The sequence below is a fragment of the Oryza sativa genome, chromosome 8 (genome assembly GCF_034140825.1).
Source record: "Oryza sativa Japonica Group chromosome 8, ASM3414082v1".
NCBI lineage: Eukaryota > Viridiplantae > Streptophyta > Magnoliopsida > Poales > Poaceae > Oryza > Oryza sativa.
Window position 1 is genome coordinate 25,522,290 of NC_089042.1, and position 24,688 is coordinate 25,546,977.

A 24,688-nucleotide genomic window follows, 5' to 3' on the forward strand; every position below is an offset into this window, starting at 1 on the left:
GGAATTGAGCTGGGGACAGCCTGAACTCTGAATCTCCGATTGTCTGAACCTGATTATGCGTAGAGAAAGGAGAAGACAGAGAAGCAATGATGCCCCTGAATTATGCATAACTTCCCATCTCTTTTTCATTGAAACAGAGCTTTCATTGATCACTGGACAGTAGCTGGTGTTTCCTTCAGAGAAAGCAGGATCAGGTGACCAGTTTGCCGGTTGCATGTTCAGATAGAAACGTCTCACTGCTAGCCAATGTGACAAATTCTTGCTTGGATGTAACATAGATCAAACTGACTATGACTAACCATGTCACATGTACTAGCATATATTGTGATCTTGTTTCATCCACAAAAAAATGTTTGTATAAATTTGGTAATACACCTATTCATTTAAGCCACATCTAAAAAAAATCAGTGCTAAATAGACACAATGATATGTGTTGAGGAGTGACCCTCTCTAGCGGGAGGACGTGAGACCCTCCTTTGTGAGTTCGGCCAGAGGATTAAGCACGATGATCAAGAGTGTAATCTCGCCGGGGTTAAGCTTGCAAGGTGGATGGCGATCGAGGTGAAGACGAGAGATTATCCAGGTTCGGGCCGCTGGACCGCGTAACACCCTACTCCTGTGTGTGGATTTATCTTCGAATTGTTACAAGGAATCCAAAACCTAAGAGAGTCAACTAGGGCTTGGCTAGCTTTCTCCTAGAATTCGAACTCCCAAGAGTCGTCCCCTTGCTCGCCGGGCAATGTCCTCCTTTTATAGTTCAAGGGGATACCACATGCACCGTCTCTACGCTCCCCTCTTTGGAGAGGGGCCCACATGGGCCTGGATTGAACAGCTGCCCATGCCTTGGGCCGAAGGCGAAGTACACGCCTGTCCTCAAGTGGTCCCCAGCGAAGTCCTTCACCTGACATGGGGGACATCCCCTGTCATTCCCTCATAAATTCTTGGAGACTTCGTGGGTTCATGCGCGTGGGGCGCACCGACCCGCATGTCGATCCCCTGCTGCTGACGGGACAGCGCATACCTGCCCCCACGCCACCTAACACAGGGTAGGGCGTGGGTGCGCTGCCGCCTGTCCCATCCCTCTGTCACCGGTCGCAGACCGGTCAATGCTGCCTGGCGCACGTCATTCGTCGGGCGGCGCACGATCAGCCACGCTGCATTAAATGCAATGGGGGCGGTTGGGGTGCCGCCCATAAATGCGCTTGGCAGCGCCCCCGTCTCTGCCCACTTGATTCCTCACGTGGCTGCCACGTGGCGGTCGAGTGAGAGCCTCGGGGCAACGCAGCCCCTCGGGTCCGAGGGGTACGACAGGATACCCCGAGCCCCCTGGGGAGACACGGGCGCCCCTTGGCTATTCGTTATCCGCGCGTCCGTGGGGGGTTCGGGCCGCGCGGCCACGTGGCTGGGGGGAAAGGACTCCTTCCCCTCAGCATAGGTACCCTCGGTCCCATATCACCAACAATATGTTTTTTCCTTGTTTCAGAAAGTCCAATTAAATTGCAATTGGCATAGAGTAATATTGTTGGCAAAGAAGTATGAAAAGAGGCACATGAAATCTTTTTCCTTTCTACAGTATCTCTTTATTAAAGGAGAACACACGCTTGCATAGTTGCATTGCTCAATTAGCCACAGGAGTCTTTGAATTCTCCATTCTGCCTTTCAATAAAGACAATACACCATTTCTACAAGAAAAAATCATATAGAAACGAAACAACATAAGCAAAGTGCCGTGCTTTCTAATTGCACCCGCCAAGATGGTACACTCAAATACAAGTTGCAAAAACCAAAATCCAGAATGCACATAACAGTAAGAATTCAAAAAGAGTACGCGCTAACAGAGCTAAACCACCATATTCTGAAGGCTGACTGTACTGAAGAAGCCCCAAGTCATGAGCAGAAGGTTAAGCTATGCGACATCTTGTATCCTGAAGAAGAATTTAACAGATACAGTTGAATATATTGATCTCCAAAAGAATCAATCAGCAAATCAAAACAGGAAAGGACAGCAATCTTGATTATGGTTGTATTAACACTTTTCTTATGGATAGCCTGGATAGGTTGCAGATAGGCCTATGGGATTCAACAGTATAGTATAACCTTCTGTTCACCTAGCCAGAATCATAAGAAATTACACAGCTTGCTGATTCTTTGGTCTAAGGTTATTCAAAGCTGAAATATCATAGTAGAAAGGAGAGCAAATAAGCCTGATTTGATCTAAGCATATCTCTGTTCTACAACAGAAACCTGCTGCCCCATCACCAAAGAGCAGGCTCTGGGCAAATCATATAACCGGTACTGATGACAGTAAGCAACTGAAGAGGAGAACAATTGTTCACTGCTCACCTAGCCTCCATATATCATGTTGCATTGTCTATCCGGTCATGCTTTCTTTTGTTAGGCCTGGAGAAAAAGCAAAAGTGGACCCAGGTCTTCTTTGGCTTCATTGGCTCTGACTTTGTAGTTCTCTTGGAAGCATCAGACATGTATTGAACGACAGCCTACACAACATAAAAAAAGAAGTCACTAAACTACATAAAGAATGATGACCAATATATAACTCAAGGAAAATTAGTGAGAAATACCTGAGCTCCCTTTAAAGCTATATCCCTTGGTGGCACTTGTAAAGGGTTCTCTTCTGCACGGAGCACACGGAGATGCTTTAGGTTTCCAAAAGAATCCGGAAGAACCCTAATCTGATTGTTGCTCATATCCAACTCTTCCAGCATCTCAAGGTTGCCAATAGAGCGAGGCAGATATTGTAGGTCAGCAAAATTGTTCCCAACGTTCAGTTTAATGAGAGAGGTAGCAAAGCAGAAGTTCTCAGGGATTGACTCGAGCTCGTTGAAGCTCACATCGACCTCCTTCAGTTTAGTGAGAGAGGCCATTGTAGTTGGAAGGCTCCTGAGATTGTTATATCTCACGGAGAGGATCTCTAGAGGCTCTAGCTTTCCAACCGCCTCAGGAAGAGCCTTTAGGTGATTATAACCTGCCTGCAGTTCAACCAGTGAAACACAGTGACCAATGGTGTAAGGCAACTCATCAAGGTCGTTTGTCTCGACAATTAGCTTCTTCAGTCGTGTAAGGCTTCCTATTGAATCAGGGAGTGACGAAAGCCCGTTGGAACCCACATCAAGCTCCTCAAGATTTAACAGCCTGCCAATGCTAGAAGGCAATGACGAGAGCTGATTACCTCTCATGTTGAGGTAAATCAAGCTGCGGAGATCCCCAATTGATTCAGGGAGCTGACTGATTCGATTAGCATGAATATCAAGCTTGGCCAAAGAAAAGAGCTTCCCGATTGCGTCTGGCAAAGCCAGCAGCCGGTTTTCCGAAATATCAAGGGTAACTAGCCCAGTGAGCTTTCCAATTGAATCAGGTAGCCACTCAATCTGCGCCATGAGTTTGCCTTGAAGGTTAAGATCCCGAGCACCTTTCTTCGCAGATACCTCAATCATGCTAGCTAGCTTAATAAGGCTCAATTTCTCATTATCATCCCCTACAATTCCAATCATCAACCAATGAATCAGTCCATACACAAACAATTCCAACTCTAATATTTAACATGTTCAATTAATTATCCAATTAACAAACATTGTCTAGTTTGATAGCTAAGAAACATTCAATTTTGTAGGCATAGAGTGTATAAACAATCGCCGCACATGCTTCCAACGTATGACTTTTCACTCATAAAACATCTAATAATTCCCAAGAAAGTACACCAAACCAATTCATTTCACCACAATTCTGGCAAACAGAAGCAATTCAAAAGCAGAAAGTGCTCTCACCATAATTGCCATCCGCTCGTACCGCGACGGAATTCGCTTCGACGGGTCCTCGCGGCAGATGGGAATTCGTCGCCGCAGCTCCACCATCCCACATTGCTGCCTTCGCCTTCCTGACATAGCTGTCGTCCATGGAGACGCGCCCCGTGCTCGTGCTCGTCCCCGCCACCCTGCTCGCCGTGAACCCATTGGTGCCCGACGAGGCGTGGCGCTCGGCGTTGCCCACGGCGGACGACGACGACGAGCCGGCGGCAGCGGTGCTGGTGGTGGTGGTGGCGGCAGCGGGTGCGGCGATGCGCGGCGCGGCGCGGGTGGAGGTGGAGGGGAGGCACTGGGAGGCGCGCTGGATGAGGTCGTCGAAGAGGGTGTGGAGCGCCTCGAGCTCGAGGAGGCGCGCGGCGTCGCGCTTCTGCTCGCGGCACTGGAACCCGGCGAGCGCGCGGTGCATCTCCTGGGCGACGCAGAGGAGCTCGTCGGGCACGGCGGGGGACCTGCGCAGCCGCGCCACGGCGTCGGCGCGCGCCCGCTCCTCCCGGTCGGCCGCCGCCGCCAGCGCCTCCGCCGCCTCCACCTCCTCCACCGCCGGCCGCGCCGGCAGCGACCGGTGCAGCCGCATCACCTCCCCGACCAACCCATCCACCGTGTCGAACACCCCGGCCTCCACCCCCACGGCGCCCATTTCCTCAACTCAGCAAAGCGGAATCCGATCTCCTTCCTCACCGCGGCGACGAACACCCGCAAGGGGATCTCCCTCTCCCCCTCTTTATGCTCGAATCCGCCTCTCGCCGCTGCTCTTTCTCGCCATCGCCAACTGCTCGTCACGTGTCGCCCGTGGTCACCTCGGATGCCTTGAGGATAAGAACCACAGGTGTGTGACGCAGATCAAAGCTTTTGGACCCCAGAAAAAAGAAGAAGAAGAAGAAGAAGAAAGCGAGCAACAACTTTTTCTGCAACACCAGTAACTCTAGATCGATCCAAGAACGAAAGAATTGCCTCCCCAAATGCGAATCTACCAACCTCAAGAACTCACTCACAAACACTCCCCCAACCAAGAATCACCAAAAAAGGAGAACAAAACACACACAAATGACAAGATCCTGTCGAATTGGAGCAAAATTTGCCCCTCTCTCTCTCTCTCTCTCTCTCTCTCTCTCTCTCTCTCTCTCTTTCTCCGAGCTTTGTGCCGTGGGTTGTTCTTGCTGTTCTTGGGATGGGGAAATTGGAAAAAAAAAAAGAAAAACCAGAAGCACAAAGCTCCAATCTTCTTCCACGTTAGAACAACGCAACGGATAGGAATGGAGGATGCAGCAGCAGCTTGCCTTGGGATGAGAGAGAGAGAGAGAGATGGAAGGATGGATGGACAGTGCTGTCCTGTCCTATCTCATCATCTCCTTATTATACCACTCGGTTTGGTTGTTTTGGTTGGTTGATTGATTCATTTTTTGGTTGCTGGTTTTCTTGGGAGAAAGATTGGTGAGCAGAAATGTAAAAAGTGACCAGCTTTTTTCTTTTGATCCCTCCTTGAACCGGAAGGAGGTGTGTAGGGTAGATTTGGTTGGTGGTATCTGTGTGGGTTTCAGATGCTAAAACATTGTTCAAATCCTACGTTAACCATGTTGATGTTCCTATATCCTACATTAACATTGTTCAGGAGTGTGTGCATGACGTTTTCAACCACAGTAGTACAGTGCCCAACAGGTTAGTAGTACTGAATATCTCCAAATTTGTGTTGAGTATTTACGTTGTCGACGAATTCAGGCACGGTAAAAAGAAACTCGAGAGGAGCACGAGCGTCGTAGAATAGTAATCCTTGAAAGAGAAATCTAAGATCAAGACAATAAAAAAAAAAGCCTTTTCTGCATATTTACGGTGACATGTTTTGATAGTGCAGTGACAAATGGTCTGTGGTTACAACTCTAAGGTCTCGTGTTTAATCCTTAACACGCATACAATTTCTTCTTAGAAAATATATTGATTTTATTTTTTAAAAGAACAGATATAGCGGCTTAGATTAAAATGTATCCATTTAAATTGCACCTTTAATTATTAGTAGTATTGATTTCTAATCATATTATAATTTTGGGTTAAAAAAGGGCCGGTTACAACTTAACTACGAATTTTAAAACTAAAGTAATAATGTAGTACTAAATTAAGAGTCCAAAATAGATACGGTTTTATATGTATTAATTCCGAATTACGAAAGTAATATATTGATATTCTCAACTGTTTGTTTTATTTAACACAGGCTCTTAATACGGTATACAATTATGATTATACGATCCATCTGATTAATAGGTAGCAGATCTTTTTTATTAATGCGAAAAATTTCTTGGAGCATCCAATTGATATATAGATATATAGATACATTGAGACGATTTACCTCTCTATCTTATTTACTTCATTTATTGGTGACGTTCTTCATCCATGGGAACGTGTTATCCTCATAATAAATCGAGAATTGGGGAATAATCCCTCGGAAACCCCACATTCTCTACGTAAGCTTCACCAAAAGAAAGCCACGTTATAGGCCTTTTTGACAAAGTTTCGGATCATGGATTTAAAGTTTGTGTATTAAATTATAATAGTTTAGAATTTGCAATTCATCTAAAATAAGATCAAAATGATTCATCGAATAACGAGAGACCTTATCTTTTTCTCCTTGTACTCCGTCTAAAAACTCAATTCTAACTACAAACCTGAATAAGTGTTTATTAATTCTAACTATGAATCTAAAATAAGTGTTTGTTTAGACTTATAGGATGCCATCGTTTGACATGTTGGTGGAATAAGCCAAACAACATATTTGCAAACGAAAAGTAATTTGTGAATAAAACTTTTATATATGTGTTCTTAGTGATCTAAAAGCAAAGGCTAAAAAATAAAATTCGATAAGAAACCTCAAAATCAACTTTAAATTTAACGTTGAAAATTCAAATTTTGGCTGATAAGCATATGAATATGCCAAACGATGGGGAACATAGATAGGATTTGAATTATTTTAGGACAAAGGTTGGCATGGCTGGGGATACTGAGCTTGTTGCCACCTTGGCCACCACAACATATTTTTTTGGAGGTTAAGCGGTTGCACTTGCACACATGCTGCTGCGTGCTGGCCCTGCCTACGGATAACGCCATCCTGCCAGCCACTTCTGAGCTTTGTGCAGCTGGGGCTATAGATCAACTTGTTGCACGAGCTCATGGCCTCCCTTGGGGCTGTCACTGGCATGTGGGGCCAGCTAGGCGCATGGCCCACATGGCAGTCTCTCTGTTCCGAGCTGAAGCATTGGGCTTAGCCGATCGGTGAATGATAGATGGTGAGATGCAGTTTGCAGATGAACAGATGCTTCTCTTTGGCGATCCTAGCTGGTCCCTGTTTCTCTCTCTCTTTTATCTTTTCTTTTGTTCCCCTTGGTAGTACTGAGCAGCACATGCAGGGAGATGAGAGGAGAGGAGATGAGATCTCTAGGCTGTATTCTGAAGAAACAGCCTAGGTTGCATAGTGTCTCCACTCTCTTAACAGGTGTCAAAATGGCTGACTAGATTTGCTTGATGTAGATCCCAATATACTCTCTCCGTTTTAAAAATGTTTGACACCGTTGACTTTCTAGTACGTGTTTGACCATTCATCCTATTCAAAAAATTTAAATAACTATTTATTATTTTCATATCATTTGATTCATTGTTAAATATACTTTCATGTACACATATAGTTTTACATATTTCACAAACTTTTATGAATAAGACGAACGGTTAAACATGTGTTAAAAAGTCAACGGTGTTAAACATTTTGAAATGGAGGGAGCATGTGCTGTGCTGCAGCTGCAGGAGACTGACACGATCTGTAGACAGGTTGCTATCGTTGGGAGTATGTGCAATACTCCCAATAAGTTCATTTTTAGTCTTCCCATTTGTTTTAAAATATTTTTTTAAATAATTATTGTATCTAAGTTTGTAATAATAAAGAGTAAATGCATTGCTAGTACTAGTAGATAAAAGGAGAAATAATTGTATTAGGATTTGATATAGTAGGGGTATTCTAGTTTTTTATTTTTTTTTCTATTGGTATGTGTGAAATAAGTAAAAAATAAAGTTATTTTGGGACAAGAGGAATCCTGCATTTACAGCTTATTCGTCTATCAACGGCAACCAAAATATGAATTTAAAATCTTAGGTGGTGTTCTTTTCTCCTGAAAATGAAGATGAAGATTAAGTTTTTTACGCAAAAATAATGTGGTATTAACGTATGATTGATTGAGTTTTAATTAAAATAAACTTAAAGAATAGATTAATATAATATTTTAGAGCAACTTTCATATAGAAAGTTTTCACACGAAACGCATCGTTTAGCATTTGAAAAGCGTGCTACGAAAATCTTAATTTTTATCCAACTCTTGTTAGAGAAAAGAACGGGACCAAGGTTGATTTTGATGGGTTTCTTTACATTGGCCTCTACTCCTAAGTTGCTAAAATAGACATAAAAGTTTTATCCACAAATTATTTTTAACCGTTAAAAACCATTAATGCTTATAATCAGCTGTACTCCCTCCGTTCAAAAAAATTAACATACCCCTCTTAGGACTATGAATCTGGACTACTCTTTGTCTAGATTCATTGTTCTAGAAGGGGTCCTAGGGAGATTTTTTTTTTGGACTCGGACTACTTTTTGTCCAGATTTATTGTCCTAGGAGGAGGGGGTCCTAGGTTAAGTTTTTTTTAAGGACGGAGGAAGTACGTGGCATTTTTTTAATGTGCTTCAACCATATTTTTTCTTGATGTTTCTATCTTGGAGAGGTTGAAAACTTGGAAGTACTGCTACCGCCCAGTTCAGCAGTTTAATTCTGCAGAAATTGCAGGTGAACGGATTGGCAGGGAATACGGTTGAGGAGAGCAAATCACGCTCTTTAATGAACATCTGCTGGACAACCTCTGGCTTTTCCGGTAACGGTCGTTGTCAGGTTCAGGTGGGTACTCATCACACATGTCTGAAGTACTGGCCACTAGGAGGTGAAGTTAGGTCTTCATTTTGACACTCAACTTGGCGTGCGTTTTTACGCCAAAATTATAACTTTGGTTGAAATAAAAACGATGTGATGGAAAAGTTAGAAGTTTGTGTGTTGAAAAAATTTTGATGTGATGGAAAAGTTGAAACTTTGAAGAAAAATTTTGAAACTAAACTCGGCCTTCGAAACTTACCTTCTGAACCCAACAGCTAACACAGAGTTTATACAATTTTGAGAACTTCCTTTTCTGAACCCAATAGCTAACCGGAAAAAATGGTCAAGGCCGTGATTAGTTTCAAAGTTTTTCTTCAAACTTCCAACTTTTCCATCACATCAAAACTTTTCTACACACACAAACTTCCAACTTTTTCGTCACATCGTTCCAATTTCAAATAAACTTCCAATTTTAGTGTGAATTAAACACAGCCCAAGACAGAAGAGGTGTCTCTGATACTGAAGAAGTTGCCATGAAGCCATTTGTGGCATAAGCTAGATCTAATATAAGTCCATGTTACTACATGCCAAGACACGCAAATGGCAGGCTCAGATCACCTTTGATGCTCAATGATTCGATTAAGAGGAATCAGATGGCTGCAGAGACTACACTGCCTGGTAGCTACCTTACACCATAAAAAGAGAGGAGTATCTTTCCTCATTTTTGGACACTGCAGGATTTCATGAAGCACCCAAGCTTGAATCACATCTAAGGCTAAAAAATGCTACTATTGGTGTACCATCCACGATTATTCTTGTCAACTTCTGTAGCCCATATCTCACTTCTTTGCCTTGGAGAAGCGAAGGCACCTGTATTTCTCACCACTGACTGTGATTTCCAGGGCCCCGTCTTGGTTATCCTGGCTTGAAGCAGTTCCCATGAGGACACTCTTTTCTTTCTCCAAGTTCTCCCTTTCAATTTTCAGCCTTGCTTCTTGTCGCGCAATTTCTGCCTGCAAAAGACCAAGTATGTAATGCCATATTCAGTAGTGTCACCATGCAAAAAACAGCAGTCGAAGCAAAACATCAGGACTGAAAAATGGATCACTCAATTATGTATGGACACTCTCTAGGCACTCGACTAGTAGATCTTTAGTTGAATAATTAACTTTGTTAGTCTGCGAGTGACCAAAACTATGTGCAGATTCACAAGCAAATTATATTGTACAACTGTTAGGGGTGCATGGACTATGAAAATGTTTACAGAATCAGGACCGCTTGTAGTCCACATCTACCCCTTTCAAATCATGTTACTCTCTCTTCCAGATGCGCTATTAGTCTGCTAGTATTGGCATTCCGAGTCATTTGTTTCCTCGGAAGATTCTATCCTCTCCCAAAAGAAACCACATCAATCAAATAGCTATATAGTTCCTAAGACAATGTGCCAATTTTTTTCTCTGCTGGAAACATCAATATCAGGTCATAACTTTAAATAATAAAAAGGCCACAGAAATTCTAATTCTGTGTATGAGCCACACCATACAACTAAAAAGGCATGGACATTCCTGCTTATGAACTCAAAGGAGACTAGAACGATACGTTCTTTTCTGCTCGCTTGATGACTACTAGATGAAACAGTGCTCCTTAAATAGTATTAATCATATTAATACTATGATTAATATGCTTCCTACTTATTAGGCATTTCTTGCATCCTTATCTCCGCTTTTCGCTTTTGGATGGTCGTCTATATTCTCTACGTAAACTCAAGGAGGCCAGCTTTATTCCTTTTGCTGCCCTAGTGACTACAGTGCAAGGTAAGGAATAATCTCTTACAATGTACTTGTTCATCCTAGCAAGGAACTGAAGGGCATTGACAATTTTTTTGACACAGTGACACCAATTCATCAAAGAAACAACCAACTTTGGTATCAACTACTATCATCTTCATCTCAATCACATTTCAAGCCATAATTGTAAGGAACTAACAAGAACAATTAAAGCAACAACATACAATTGGGGAAAAAATACCTTGCAACTGCATCAAGATAGAACACTATGAACAGATAATGCAGGGAATAACTGGAACCAAAAAAGGAGAAAAAGAATTGAGCCGAGAGTCATCGATTGGGGGATTGGTTTACCTCGCGGCGGGATAGCTCGGCCTTCCACGCGGCCTCCCGCTCGGCGACCTCGCGCTCGCGCTCCTCGATGTAGCTCTGCATCTCCCGCTCCTTCATGATGCGGTCCTGGATGTCCGCGTCCAGCGCCTCCTTCAGCTCCTTCACGAACCTGTCCACCACCGCCTTTATCCTCACCGACATCTCTCTCCCCACCACCGCCGGCACCGCCTCGCCCTCGCCGGTCACTGTCGCCGGCGGCCTCCACCGACCATGGCTAGGCTAGGGCTTCTTGGCCTTTGCTCTGTTTCGGCGTTGGCGTGGATGAGATGGTGGAGAAGGGGAGGTAGGCTGTCTCAGACTCTCCAATTCTCAGCCCAGTGGGCCTTTTTCCTTTTCTACGTCCCCTATTTGAGTATTTGCATGGCACATTGTCCAGGAAACTGTTTTGATCTCTCGAGTAGATGTCCTTCTTAATTATTTGTTTGAAACCATTTAGACGGTTTTTCAAAATTTAATGACACTCATACAACATATATATCACTCCACAAAATTTTTGGTTCGGACTTAATCCACGCATTGAGATATATAAAAAGAAGATAAATTCGAAGTATGAATAGTAGCGTACGGTTCACACATAAATTTGGGAAATTGCTATGCACACGTATGAATTTGATCAACGGTTGTAAACGGATGCAGTGCATCTGAACATGTTCTCCTTTGATTGATCTATGGTTGCATGTCTCTAGTTGTACATAAGTTGTACAACTGAATCGTACGTATAGCAATACTCATAAATTTGTCTTGATCGAATCTGAACTTGAATTTGATGAACTAATAGATGTCACTATACACTACATTATTAAATTTTGGTAGAATTTTTCGTAACTATTTGTATTGAATTTGAAAGGAAAAGATACACGTGGGGACATCCTCTTGAGAGAGTAAGAATCCGTTCCCTCCCGTCTTGTCCTTTCTGTTTCTCATCTCCTTTTGTTGCCTTCTTCTTTGTACTTTTGTTCTTCATCTTTTTGACCGGATTAGCTCTTTCTTTCTTGCACTCCTCTTTCACTGAAACCTAGTGGTGTGGTTCAGCATCAGTTGCAAAGAGAAGAAATGCTGCTAAATGCTGGTGTGAAAAGAGTGATGTGTGCTACCATGTTGTCCGTTGCTGCGTAGTGACATGAATATGTAAGACTGCAATTCTGTATCCATCCACCGGCGTATGGACAGGAAATTTTCAGCTGCCATTTTCATGAGCAGAGCTTTGTCGCAGTCACCAGTTTACAAAGCCGACGCGATCCGATCGGTTTTCGTGGTTTTTCGACGTTCCGACGCGGCTCCAAATTAATTTTCGGTTGGAATTTCAGCGAGTTCCATGCGAATTTCAACACATTCCACAGGAGCAAAAGCAACTCCAGGCATAAACAAGTGCATTCTGACACAGCATGCATTGCATTGCGTGGGTTTACTTTTCTTATTCTTTTTACAGCAGTGAGCCAATGATGCATCAAGCAGCACCAGCAGTTGCGAAAAGCATACAGGTTAACTGCAAATGCAGGATCAATTTATTCTAAAATCTAAACAGGTTTCAATGAAAATTTACAACGATCGTGTTCGAAGTTTCGATTCCACCCTAGGAGCAGTAAGAAAACACAGTTGATTTGCCGAAACATGTTTCTGTGCTCCATCTGATTGCAAGAATTATGGCAGTATCAGGTTTTGCCTAAACATTTTCTTCATAGCTCTGCCCTGGATTCGTAGTCGACATTGCTGTCCTTAAGAGTGGCCAATGTCCTGATGATAGACTCGTATATCCCAATCCCTTTGAGGTACTCATCTTTGCTCAGAAACTGCAACATAATAAGTTATAGAGTCAACAATGTTGGTATTGGTATTTTTCTTGTTATCGTTGTGATTTCAATTGTGGAGTTGCCATTTGCCCACTAGATATCCATGTTTGTAAACATGATATTGTAAAGGGCAAAAGATAAATATCACTCTGTTAACAAACAATATCCATCCATCTTTCAGCTCGAGAATTTCACGGGATAGAGATATGGTATAAGAAATACAAAATGAAGATAAGTGATTCTAACCTCATTGTGATCATGGAGCAATATCGGTGTGTTTGTCATTGGAGAAAAACCAAATGCTGGTATCCCAAGCACCCGAAAGTAACGAGCATCAGTAGAGGCCGGGAATATTTCCGGCTTACCAAGTTTGCCACCGGCTCTCTTCACAGCCTCTTCAAATAGAGCCCACCATACATTTGAGCTATCAGCAGGGGTGACGGCTGGCTTGCCAAAGTTGTCAAGTACAGAGGTCTTTTGTTTGAACTGTCAAACAGACATCCAGAATATATATGATTATAGGCTTATCTAAGATACACTAAATTAAGAGCATGCCGTACATTTAGCAGATTGCATCATTAAAAAGAATAACAAATAAAGACTGCATGATGATAGGCTCCATTGTTTGGTCATCACAATGTAATGCTTGAACTTTAATTCACCCAAGCAAAGACACCCAAGTCGAAATCGTTAAAATAGTACACTGTCAAAAGAACAACAGTCCAATGAATTCTATGAAACAAAAACTGCATGAATGATCTTATTGTTTTACAATTATTCTGAAAAGTGTGTTGCCTAAATCCTTTGCTAATTGCAAGTCCATAAAAAATCAAATTAATATATGGATTTAAGTCCCAAAAAAGAATGTAAAGTGAAATATATTTCAGGTAGCATATCCCATTTATTCCCCAATGACAACAAACAAGAAGTAACAAACATCACACGTTTAAGCATGCATTAGTTCCAAATCTTAGGCCTACCAAGAACATCATACCTCAAATGTCAAGTTGCGTGAAGAAGGTGCCCATTCTTCAGCAAGACGCTTCTCTAGAGCCTCAGTATGAACACTAGGAGGGAGTCGGATGTCTAGACCTATCTCTGCTTCAGATGGTTGTAGATTCATGACAAAACCCTGAAAAAGAGAAGTCAAGGAAAACTCATCAACTACAACCACTAAAACCCATAACATAAGCTAATAATTATAATGGATGAATCATACATAAAAGCATAAAATGGAAATGAACAATTCTACAACTCCAAGAATGGCTGGATACAAAAGTCTAAGATTCAGAAGACGAGTGTGACTACAAACTCAATTTGTATTTCTGTTTTTACAGTCCTTATAGAACTGATACTGACTCAACCAACTAGCAACGAAACAAGGTAGTTGGATTAGATTAATGCTGGTGCAAAATTAAAAGAGCAGCTAGTCACAAGCATGTTGAACTCTTTTTTTAGCAGGTGGATTATTATTCCTTTATTGTATTTTTCTCATCTATAGGAGAGACAGAACCTGCAATACACAATAGATTCTTAATATCAATAACAAAAAAAAACAATACAAACAACAGTAGAAAATATACAATCAGTAGTCAAGAAAAATACCAAATAAACAATTTATGGAATATGCCGTCTGGAAATGAGAGGTCATGAATATGATAGGATACATCACACTAGGAAGTGAGGACGAGGTCAGTTATTCAAGATATTGATGTTTTGGACTGTTAATGGTGTATGGTAAAATATCAGGTTACACCTCACTTCCTAAAGGTAAAAACTACAACTTAGCGCATGAGTGGAAGGAAAAATGGAACAACTAACCGTTGGTGTCGGTGTGCCAGCCTTCAAGTATGCAAAATTCACTGATACAACATCCCCTTCAGCCTTTGCTCCGGACTTGACCAAATCAAACTGTGATGTTCTGAACCTCCTAATTGCTTCCACACTCTTCATCAAATTCTCCATTGCGCTACCATCATACAGCTTTGCACCATGCCCTGGGGCTCCTTTAGCTTTAATAGTAAGCCACCAAGGACTACGCTCCCCATAGAACACGCGGTACTCCTCCCCAGGTGATGCAAGCCCTTCATCGAGAACCAAACCTACATTCATGTCTTTGAACTCCTTTGATGCAACAAATGCTTCTATACCCTCATGCCCACCAATTTCTTCATCTGGAACAAATGTAAGATAGATATTCCGATCTGGGATAAAGCCTGCACTACGAAGACGGCGGATGGCTTCAAGGTACTGCATCCCCACGCACTTCATGTCCTGCAATAACCACCGAAAACATTAAAAGATATCTTAGATAAAATAAATAACCATGCCTTGTAGCAGCTTTCTGCACAGTCTAAGAGCTGGAATGAGAAATTTCACAGCAAAAATGCTCCGAATGTTACCTAATAGGATCATGCATGTCAAACCACTCAATCATTTCGATCAACTGAATGAAGCAAAATGGATTAATGGAATACAAGACAAAAACAACTAAATTTTAAGATGCTTTATTTTCTGAAAAATACCTGTCGGGAAAGTCCACATGGATATGCATATAGAACCATAAGTAGTGGCTTTCAGACACCATATTGAAGGTTGTATCTTTAGTAAACTAGGTTCACAAAGTTGTATGCCCTTCACACTTCCACTTTAACTGGAGGTTACTAGGACACACGGAGTATGGATATCAAGAACTTTAAACCGAAACTAGTGACTACAGCACCTATAAGAAATTCGAGCAACAAAAATCATCTGTGGGAAAAATCACTGGCAAAAGAATCACCTCTTGCTGATGACAGGCCAAGAATAACACACACCTACAGATGCATAGTTTGCTGTCTTTCGCAGGATACTGATGTATGGGGATAATTCCAGCCAAATAGCCCTAACTTAAATACGGATCAAACGAACTTATTGATGGAAAAACTAAAATCGCATAGCTCAAATGATTACAAGGAACATGCTGACAACATAGCTAGAGTTCACCAAACAACCAAAAATAGAGATTTTAAGCAATCTTGGAGACAAGAAATCGAATCTTGCCTGGGAGCCACGCGCGTAGATGCGGCCGGATGCCTCGTCGAGGGCGGCGGAGAAGGGCGGGTGGTCCCACTTGTGCGGCTCCGACGGCACGACGTCGGTGTGGGAGTTGAGGAGCAGCGAAGGGAGCGACGGGCGCCGCCCGGGCCACCGGAGCAGCAGCAGGGGCTTGCCGGCGACGAGCTCGAGCGTGCGCGCCTCGAGCCCCGCGGCGCCGGCCTGCCCCCGGAGGAACGCCACCGCCGCGGCGTAGTCCGGCGCCGGCTGCGCCGTGTCGATGCGGAGGTACTCCCGGAACCGGGAGACCACCGCCTCCTCCGCGTCCGACGACGAGACGGCTGGCACGGGGAGGACGAGGAGGAGACCGAGGAGAAGGCTGGCGGCGGCGGCGGCCATGGGAGACGCCTGCGTCGAGCTCTTCTTGCTCGCCATTGCGAGCAGGTGAGATGAGAAGCGAGAGCCGTGGGCTCGTGGCGGCGGCCGCGGAGGGAGGGGCTTTGCAGCTCGTGGCGGGGCCCGAGAGGCCGATGCCCATACAATTGTTTTTCTTTTTTTCTCTTTTCTTTAGGAGGACACTCCAAATCAAACATCCGATTGCTTAAAATCGAATGGTCCTGTGTTCCGGATGATCACCGGTGAAACATTGAGTTCTACGTAGTGGAAAAATCGGTCACTAAAACATTTAAAATTTTTTGGAACATAGTAGAAACACGTTGAAACATTGAGTGTTAATGGATTGAGGGCCCATCGTTTGGCTTTTTTCGTCGGCTTATTAGATAATAAAGATGAATTTGTAGGTAAAACTTTTATGTATGTGTACTCGGTGACTTAAAAGCCAATGCTGAAAAAAAACTACGTTGAAAATATCTCAAAATCAATGTTAAAATTAAGTTTGAAATTTCAAATTTGGTTTTTTTTCTTTGACTGAATAGGCCATCCGATGAGAGCCTGAAATATTTGTTATAGTTTCATCGGAATATAATCACGTGATATCTTTTTTTAATTTAATTATAATGAATACAACAGTGTGATTGGATCATAAATTGGATAAGTAGTTTAGGAAAAATATTCGTTTTGAAGATCGATAAATGCATGCATAGAGAATATTGTTCGTAGGTGCACTTAGTTGCGTGATTTTTGTGAGACACGTTGAAACATATCACTATCGTGTATGAAAAATTAAGTTTTAACGGTTTAAAACACATGTTTTTTTATCAAAATATAATCATATGATATCTTGTTATAAAGATTTAATTACAACTAATATAACAATGTGATCGGGTCATAGAACAGATAAGTGGTTTAGGAGGAAAAAAATATTTAAATAAAGAAAAAAAAAGAAGAAACTAGTAGCTACTCCCTCTATGCCACAAAGGCTCCATTTTTCAGTTTTTGATACAACGTCTACTCTTCATCTTATTTAAAAATATTTTATTATTGTGTGTGGCTAAATTTTTTAAATTTGTTCATAATTTTTTAAATAAAACGGATGATCAAGCGTTTTCAAAAATAAAATATTAGTGGGACGAAGGGAATAGCTGTGTAGTCTACTGCGTCAGGGGCTCAGGACGTCTGGTTTTTATCCTGTGCCGATCGCAAGTATTCTCTTTTTCTTTTTCACTTTTGAAGATTTGGTATGATTGTACACTTCCCAGATGATTAAAACTGCAGTCCTGAGTTCAAGCCAATGATTTTTTCGTGCGAAATTCAAGTGAAAAAACTGAATTTGATTTTAAAGATCGAAGCATGAACGTGACCCTGACCCATGTCCATTGCTTGTCGACACGATAATCTGCAAGCCAAAACATGTACCAAAAGAGCTCGAGACCTGGCCGCCTTTGCCCGTCCTCTCGGGATTCGGCGCCGCCACGCCACGCACGCTGATGCCGCGGCCACTGCACACCGCGCCCGGTCTCGTCCCGTCTCACCAGCAGCGGCATCACGCGCACTCGGCGAGACGCGGGGCCGCCCACGGCGGCGACAACCGCAGCGCGAGCCGCAAGCGCAGGCCAAAGAAACGCACGCGCGCGCGCGGTAGGCAGCGGCAGCGGCAACGCGCCGTGCGCGCGCGCGTGCGTGCGGCGTTGCGGGAGGAGGCGTCAGCGGCTGCCTGCTCGGGCGGCGTCGCATCGCATGCCAGCGTCGCAGTTGGTTGATGCGATGCTCACGCACGCCCACGCCAACGCCAACGCCACCGCCACCGAGTTGGCCGCTCTTGCGTCGACGCCGCGGCTACGGCCACGCGAGCGCCGCCGACTTCCTACTTCCCGGGCCCGTTTCACTGACAGGTGGGGCATCTCATTAAAAGGATGGTTTTAAAGAATTTGTGGCCAAGATAGGAGGTTTTGGGATATCCTAATATCCTATACATGGTTTGTTTTTAAGGTGATTTATTATGGTAGATTTGAATATCTACAAGATATTGTTATTAAGGTGATTCTAAATATGTACCAGATTTGCTTTAAGACAGTTATTGTAGGAGATAATATTGGAGTTATGAAAAATTTGGATACATATGAATTCCACACGGTTGCTAACGTGGTATTTATCTTGGTGGCTTACATATCACTACTCTGTATGCCAATGTCTATTTTATTCACAAAAGGACACTAGCATAAATTTATTGAATTTATTTTTCCACACAATATTTATTGAATTATTGCTTTTATGTATAACGATGACGTTTTCATATCAATGAATGCATGCAGAAGATATATTTCATTAAACATCTAGCTCATACAGGGGTCTGTTCCACCGTGCGTCACCGTGGAACGGCTTCTCTCTGATGATGATCGAGAATCGTATATTGACTAGATACGCACCGTTTGTTTCGTAGGACGGCAACATACGACACATTGAATTGCATTGTTTGGATAAGAAAAATCTTCCTAATTCAATATAACCACACAAAGCGACTACTTCACGCGACTCTATTTTATACGCAAAACTTAACGGTTGCTACTTATGGCGGCTAGACAACGTGCATTGAATTTCTATATTCACACAAGGAAACTCTTTCCGTTTTAGCATGTCGGCGTAAAGCGTACATAGCTCATTGAATTCACATCTCAAACTCGACCACTATTATCCACTATTGCGCGGGAATTCACAATTCAAACTTACCACTTTGTATACAAATAAATAGTCGTAGCCCCACATGTCAGTGTCACCATTAGAGAAAGTTTTACACCTCCTCTTCCAATTTCCGGGTGCAGAGAGCGTTTATCACGGCCCTGAACCCTCCAAAAATATTTGCCGAGCAGAGAGAATCCCAATGCATCTCCCTATCTCATCTCTCACGACGCCCACCTTTCGCTGCTCCCTCTCCTAATTTAATTTTTTTCCCCCAAAATCTTCTCTTTTTAATTTTTTTTGATTCAAATAATCTCAAGAGAAGTCTTCATCGCGAACATAAATAAAACGCGAGGTGTGGGTGACGCGTCCATCCACCGAGATAAACCCCAAGAGAAACCTCTCCTCCCATGGCGGCGATGGGCGGCGGCGCGGGAGGAGGAGGAAGGGGGCCACGGGACATGAGGCTGACGATGCAGGAGGCTGCCAAGAAGCTGTCCCTGTGGGACTCGGCCACGTTCCGCCCAATCCTCACCCACGTCGAGCTCGAGCCCATCCTCGCCGCCGCCGGGTTCGTCGCGCTGCCCACGCCGCCGCCGCCGACGACGACGCAGGGCGGCGGCGCGGCGGGCGCGGGGCAGCCGGTGGCGTGGAGGGAGTACGCGTTCGTCGGGGTCGCGGCGGCGGGGCGGCGGCGGCGGAGCGGCAATGCGGCGGTGGCGGCCGGCGTGGGGTGGCTCGGCCCGCGGCCGCGGCTGCCGTGCCCGCGCGTCGACGCGCTCCACCTCCGCACGTACCAGGCGTTCCTCGGCGCCGTCGAGTTCTACCTCGGCGCCCTCCGCGTGGCCAGCCTCTTCCACGTCAGGTCAATCCCCTCCTCCTCCCCCCGCCATGGCCGGATTCTTCTCCTCTTTTTTTTGTTTCTTTCTTGTTTTTTTCTACCAACTTTTTAGCCTGTTGCTGTTGCACGCTTGTTGCATCGTCCACGCAGACATTGTCATCTCAATCCCATCCAATTCAACTCAAAATACAAAAGGAAACTAATATTATATGAACTTTTTTATGAAATTTTCTTCGTCGAGAATTTAAAAAGAAACTAATATTATATGAATCTTCTTTATGTAATTTTCTCTCCGTTGAGAATTTAAAAATAAACTAATATTATATGAACCTTTTTGATGAAATTTTCTCCGTTGAGAATTTCCTGCTGTAATGAATCGGATGGAATGTTTAGCGTGTGATTAGTGATATTGATATTAGGATGGGAAAGGTTGATTAGGTGAACGCTAATCTCGTGTTAGGTGTGTCTCTGACGCTTTTTGGTGTGGTTTCGCTAGAAAATCGATTGGTGTATACATCGTGATCGCTTTCTTGAACTTCAGCTATTATTAGCGTGTGATTTTTTTTGTGTGATTTTGATGACGGCTTTGGTTTGTCACATCGAAGCTGATCCTGCTATTAATCTCGCTAGTGTGGATAATTAATTATCCAGGATATGATGATAGATACTGCTGCATAAAAAGGCTGAGAAGCTAACTCGTTTTTCAGATGAAGGAAACGTTAATTCATGCTTTGGTTAAAGCCTTGTAGCCTTTTTAATTTGGTGCCTTGTGTTATTGAAAAAGTCGTGATAAATTTCTGTTCGTCATGCGAAAGAGAGAGATATCATGAGCAAGTACAAGTACAGCTGGTAAAAAATCGTTCCAAAAATCTTCACTTGCAAAAAAATATTCGGAAAAAAAGGTAAAAGAGGGAGATATCATAACCAAGTACAAGTACAGCTGGTAAAAAATCGTTCCAAAAATCTTCGCTTGCAAAAAATATTCGGAAAAAAAAAGGTAAAGAAGGCATTAGATGTGGTGAGGTAGTTGGGCTTTTTTCTTGAGAGGCCCAGCCACATTCAACGATAAAAAGGCCAGCCCAAATACTGACTAGCCTAAACATCGGGTCCAATCATAATGAGCAACTGATTGTTAGTGTTAGGATGAAAACGGTTAGAAACGATATCATTTTTTTATTTTTTTTAAATGATTGAAAAATTTTATACTTACTAATTTGTTTATTTAGTTTCAACTTCAATGCGACGCTGATAGAAATTAGAAAAACTAAATTTTAGAAACGGTAATAGTCGGTAAAGATATCATTCTTAGATTAGTTTTGCAAAAAGGAAACGATACGATCGGGAAATTTCCATACTGTTTTCACCCCTTGATTGATTGTACCTGTAATTGTTAGATCAAATCCTTGAAAACCAATTCAGTGAACTTTTGACACGATTTATGATTCGTCTTTGGAGATAAGAAACGATTTGATATTGATGAATCCCTCCATTTAATTGATTTCTTGATCCTTCTTTCCTTCTTCTTCTCTTCTTGATCATCGTGAAATCAGGTGCATGCCGGTGACGACGGCGCAGGACAGGGTGTTCGACAAGGTGTTCCGGGTGATGCGAAGCCACGGCGTGGAGGACGACGGCCTCATCGTCTACCGCGACGGCACCCTCGACGACGCCACCTACGCCGTCTGCAGCGAGCACAGCCCGGTGCAGGACGTCGGCTACCACGTCATCCCGGGGAACACCTGCGTCGAGCTCGGCTACCTCAAGTCCGGCAGGATCGCCGGCAACTGCGACGAGGAGACCTGCTGCAGAGGCGGCGCCGCCGCCGCCGACATCGCTCGTGCCAGGAAGCTAGAGCCGCAGTAGCTGCGCCAGCTGCTTTAATTTGATGCAGAGATCAGGAAGGTGCTTAGTCAGTGATGACTTTGGTTAATCAGTGAGCTAGACTTCAGGTGATATTGTGGTGGTGGTAGCAGTTGATTTATTCGTGATTTCTCGAGGTTTTGCATGTACAATCGATCTGTTGCATGTGGTGGATGCATGGGCAGTAAGTTTTGCCAGGATAAGTTGGAGTAAATGTTTGTAGCTGGAATTTTGGATTAATAATGCCAGAAATTAATATAGAAAGATAGTTTATATATCATAAATATTGAGTTTTCCTTTCGTCCTCTCTTATAGGTTTTACAAGATATATACGCTGGTAGTGTGATACTACCAGTAGAGATCGCCATAACACCATTCGCTTGTTCATATTGTTAATCGGGTCTCATGATTAACATTACAAATAAATGTCTATATACCTGGTAAATACTCCCTCCGTTTCATATTGTAAGACTTTCTAGCATTTTTTATATTTATATAGATGTTCTCTAGATTCATTAACATCTATATAAATATGGACAATGCTAAAAAGTTTTACATTATGAAACGAAGAAAGTACCTCCTTAGAACAAAATATACACAATTGTAATTACTGTAGGTGGCAATCATCACAAGACTTTTTTTTTTTCATTCATTATTGAGTTAGGATCCATCAGTAGTTGTTTGCTGTCTCTAGAATCAACTGCGAGAAAAAGAAACATGTAGAATAATGCATGTGAGATGGATACGTGGTGAAGCCAAGCCAAGAATACCAAACTTGCACCATGGTCCATTTGCTGTCTTAGCTCCATGATGCTCTTTTCTTCTTCTCCTCATGCATTTCGTCTTTAACCTTTTGCGCTTTTGCTCTTTTTGTAACCATTTGGTCCTGTAGATCTCCAGACATTCCAAACTGTATTCCTTGCCTCCTCACACAGCTCCTACCCGGCCCCACCAGTCAGATACTCAGAGTAGTAGTAGGAGTACACCTCCAAAAGCAAGCTTGGACTCGTCAATGGAGGTACGTCCATGTCACCATGGACAATGCAGGATCCTCTACGACCAATCGCAGCAGTAGCTCAGCAACTTTGTCTGAAGACTGAAGTGTATTCTTGTAGCATATGACACTGAAACTCTGAAGAAAGAGAGAGAGAGATGCATGTGTGGCAGCATGTCTCCTGCATGCAGTCGATCGAGTCTCTGAAATCAACCTCTCATTGCGTGCCCATGAGCTAGCCATGCATTCGCCATTGAGAAGTGAGCTTGAGGACGAAGAAGAAGAAGTAAACTACTCTACGGTTCACTCATCTCCATGTAGACCTAGATCACCTTTGGAAAAGTAGAGAGAGATCGCCACCATTTCATAGGTAGGCCATAGATTAGCTCCAAGCACCAGGAATCTCTTGAAACACCGTCTTTAACCTTTCCCATTCATCACATCCTGCCGGTGCCTCTTTTGTGCCTTTGTTGCTACGCCTTATAGCTTCTTCTCGTGGGTCTTTCTCTCTTCTGCTATAAGAGCCCTGCGCCGTCCTCATCATCATTCTCCCTCTAATTCGATCTTCTTCTTCTTCTTCTTCCTCCGCACCGTCGCGCCGATCGAGGAACCGACAATTGTGTAAGATCGATTGTTCATCCATGGAGGTTAGTTTTTGCTTGTTGAAAATCCATCCATGCATGGTCTGAATGTGTGTTATTTGTTTGAGAATGCTTTAATGTTTAGTTGATAATTCAGTCAGGTTCATAGCCTTATCATAGCTAGCTAGGTACGGTTGTTGTCTCTCTTGAGAATGATGCATGCCATCATATAGTGAGCTTCTGCTTGTCGATCTGCATGATGAAATGATATGAAATCTCGTGTGCATCTGCATGTACCTTTTAATCATCATCTGTCCTTGTACTGTACATTGCAGAAATCAGAAACATTTCAGACAGAAAAGTAGAATAGCAGCATGTAGAACTGTACATTGCACTCAAATGATCAGAACCATATTTAATCTGTTACTGTATCTATCCTACCCCATCTTACAGTAACAATACACAGTATACACATGAAAAAGACAACTACAACTTCTCTGATCTGTTTCAATAATATCTCCTACATGCAAAAATAAATAAAAAAAGAATGTGAATTAATACTTGGATATTACTGCCTCTTGCATGATCAATGGATGTGATGCAAACTTAATTATACTGATGATTAATTAGTTTTTGCCATGCGTGCAGAGCACCGAGCTGAAAGTGGAGATGGTGGCACTGCATGAGAAGAGGGTACGAAAATGCCTGTCCAAAGTGAAAGGTAAAAAAACCAGAAGAGAAAAAAAAAACTAAAGACCAGCATCCAGCAGCCAGATGTAGCTAGCTAGCAAGGCTAGCCCCCCCAGAAACCTCATCTTTGTCTCTGCATTTCGCTGTAGCCATGTCGCAGATCTCTTCCTCTCTCTTTCTCCCTTTCTTTCTTTCCCAAAGCCATGAATGAATGAATGAATAAATATGAATGGTCTTAACCTAGCTCGATCATTGCCTGTGGCTGCAATGATGGGAATGTCTGAACTCTGAAGAATGCATGTCTGAACAATGTGTGCAGGGGTGGAGAGGGTGGAGGTGGAGGGGAGCCTGCAGAAGGTGGTGGTGACCGGGTACGCGAACCGGAGCAAGATCCTCAAGGCGCTCAGGAGGGTGGGGCTCAGGGCGGAGCCATGGTCGCCGAGGAACGAGCTGCTCAGCGCCTACGCCGCCGGCAGCCTCATGGCGGCCAACAACTACTACCACACCTTCTTCTGAGCTACTGATATCCAAAGCCACCGGCGGCGAGTCGGCGACTGAACCTAGCTTGCCTGACTGTGCTGGGATAATGCTGCGTAGTTTACCTTAGATATGTGGTGATCTCCACTTCGATCTTCTTCCATTGGTGTACATGATCTCGATCGCAGTTGCTAGCTTTTTGTTTTTCTCCTTTGGTTTGGGGAGGTGAAATGGTGAGGCATGCAGATGTAAAATGTTCTGCAGGCAAAAAGATTTGTTAAGTTTGTGGCATCAAGGGAAACAAATTAATGCTTCATCTATAAAAAAAACAACCAAATGCTTGATTTGATTTGTTGTTAAGAACCTGAAAAACACGTGAGACTTTAAATGCACCGAATTTTAGCCATCTACTCCATCTGATTATTTTTAATGTATGATGTTGTTGAAT

The 24,688-nt window shown here is 43.2% G+C and overlaps 5 protein-coding genes across 5 annotated transcripts; 2 read left to right on the forward strand and 3 right to left on the reverse strand.

The window, feature by feature from the left end:
* Positions 1-1,544: 1,544 nt before the first annotated feature.
* LOC4346010 (plant intracellular Ras-group-related LRR protein 4-like) lies at positions 1,545-5,336 on the reverse strand. The gene is made up of 4 exons (NM_001422629.1): positions 3,786-5,336; positions 2,583-3,496; positions 2,344-2,498; positions 1,545-1,925 (listed from the first exon to the last, which is right to left on the reverse strand). Exons 1-3 carry the CDS (start codon positions 4,459-4,461, stop codon positions 2,358-2,360), a joined length of 1,731 nt encoding a protein of 576 aa, NP_001409558.1. The 5' UTR covers positions 4,462-5,336; the 3' UTR covers positions 1,545-1,925; positions 2,344-2,357.
* A 3,894-nt stretch (positions 5,337-9,230) lies between these two features.
* On the reverse strand, positions 9,231-11,144 carry LOC4346011 (uncharacterized). The gene is made up of 2 exons (XM_015793369.3): positions 10,858-11,144; positions 9,231-9,729 (listed from the first exon to the last, which is right to left on the reverse strand). Exons 1-2 carry the CDS (start codon positions 11,035-11,037, stop codon positions 9,556-9,558), a joined length of 354 nt encoding a protein of 117 aa, XP_015648855.1. The 5' UTR covers positions 11,038-11,144; the 3' UTR covers positions 9,231-9,555.
* A 1,113-nt stretch (positions 11,145-12,257) lies between these two features.
* On the reverse strand, positions 12,258-16,195 carry LOC4346012 (uncharacterized). Its single transcript, XM_015795224.3, has 5 exons — positions 15,729-16,195; positions 14,508-14,960; positions 13,681-13,818; positions 12,933-13,172; positions 12,258-12,686 (listed from the first exon to the last, which is right to left on the reverse strand). Exons 1-5 carry the CDS (start codon positions 16,155-16,157, stop codon positions 12,573-12,575), a joined length of 1,374 nt encoding a protein of 457 aa, XP_015650710.1. The 5' UTR covers positions 16,158-16,195; the 3' UTR covers positions 12,258-12,572.
* Positions 16,196-19,117: 2,922 nt separating this feature from the next.
* LOC107277027 (uncharacterized) lies at positions 19,118-21,782 on the forward strand. Its single transcript, XM_015793281.3, has 2 exons — positions 19,118-19,662; positions 21,189-21,782. Exons 1-2 carry the CDS (start codon positions 19,208-19,210, stop codon positions 21,499-21,501), a joined length of 768 nt encoding a protein of 255 aa, XP_015648767.1. The 5' UTR covers positions 19,118-19,207; the 3' UTR covers positions 21,502-21,782.
* A 1,215-nt stretch (positions 21,783-22,997) lies between these two features.
* On the forward strand, positions 22,998-24,587 carry LOC107277274 (heavy metal-associated isoprenylated plant protein 28). The gene is made up of 3 exons (XM_015794149.3): positions 22,998-23,139; positions 23,722-23,794; positions 24,083-24,587. Exons 1-3 carry the CDS (start codon positions 23,134-23,136, stop codon positions 24,277-24,279), a joined length of 276 nt encoding a protein of 91 aa, XP_015649635.1. The 5' UTR covers positions 22,998-23,133; the 3' UTR covers positions 24,280-24,587.
* Positions 24,588-24,688: the final 101 nt, after the last annotated feature.

Excerpts from the sequence above, each read along its gene's own strand:
- LOC4346012 (XM_015795224.3), bottom strand. The coding sequence starts at position 16,157 with ATGGCGAGCAAGAAGAGCTCGACGCAGGCGTCTCCCATGGCCGCCGCC. Across the intron at positions 14,961-15,728 it reads TCTACGCGCGTGGCTCCCAG|GACATGAAGTGCGTGGGGAT; the intron begins GCAAGATTCGAT and ends TGGTTATTGCAG. Across the intron at positions 13,819-14,507 it reads CTGGCACACCGACACCAACG|GGTTTTGTCATGAATCTACA; the intron begins GTTAGTTGTTCC and ends TCTCTTTTTCAG.
- LOC4346010 (NM_001422629.1), bottom strand. The coding sequence starts at position 4,461 with ATGGGCGCCGTGGGGGTGGAGGCCGGGGTGTTCGACACGGTGGATGGG. Across the intron at positions 3,497-3,785 it reads ACGAGCGGATGGCAATTATG|GGGATGATAATGAGAAATTG; the intron begins GTGAGAGCACTT and ends TTGGAATTGTAG. Across the intron at positions 2,499-2,582 it reads TAGCTTTAAAGGGAGCTCAG|GCTGTCGTTCAATACATGTC; the intron begins GTATTTCTCACT and ends TATGTTGTGTAG.
- LOC107277274 (XM_015794149.3), top strand. Across the intron at positions 23,795-24,082 it reads ATGCCTGTCCAAAGTGAAAG|GGGTGGAGAGGGTGGAGGTG; the intron begins GTAAAAAAACCA and ends CAATGTGTGCAG.
- LOC107277027 (XM_015793281.3), top strand. The coding sequence starts at position 19,208 with ATGGCGGCGATGGGCGGCGGCGCGGGAGGAGGAGGAAGGGGGCCACGG. Across the intron at positions 19,663-21,188 it reads GCCAGCCTCTTCCACGTCAG|GTGCATGCCGGTGACGACGG; the intron begins GTCAATCCCCTC and ends TCGTGAAATCAG.
- LOC4346011 (XM_015793369.3), bottom strand. The coding sequence starts at position 11,037 with ATGTCGGTGAGGATAAAGGCGGTGGTGGACAGGTTCGTGAAGGAGCTG. Across the intron at positions 9,730-10,857 it reads CCGAGCTATCCCGCCGCGAG|GCAGAAATTGCGCGACAAGA; the intron begins GTAAACCAATCC and ends GGTCTTTTGCAG.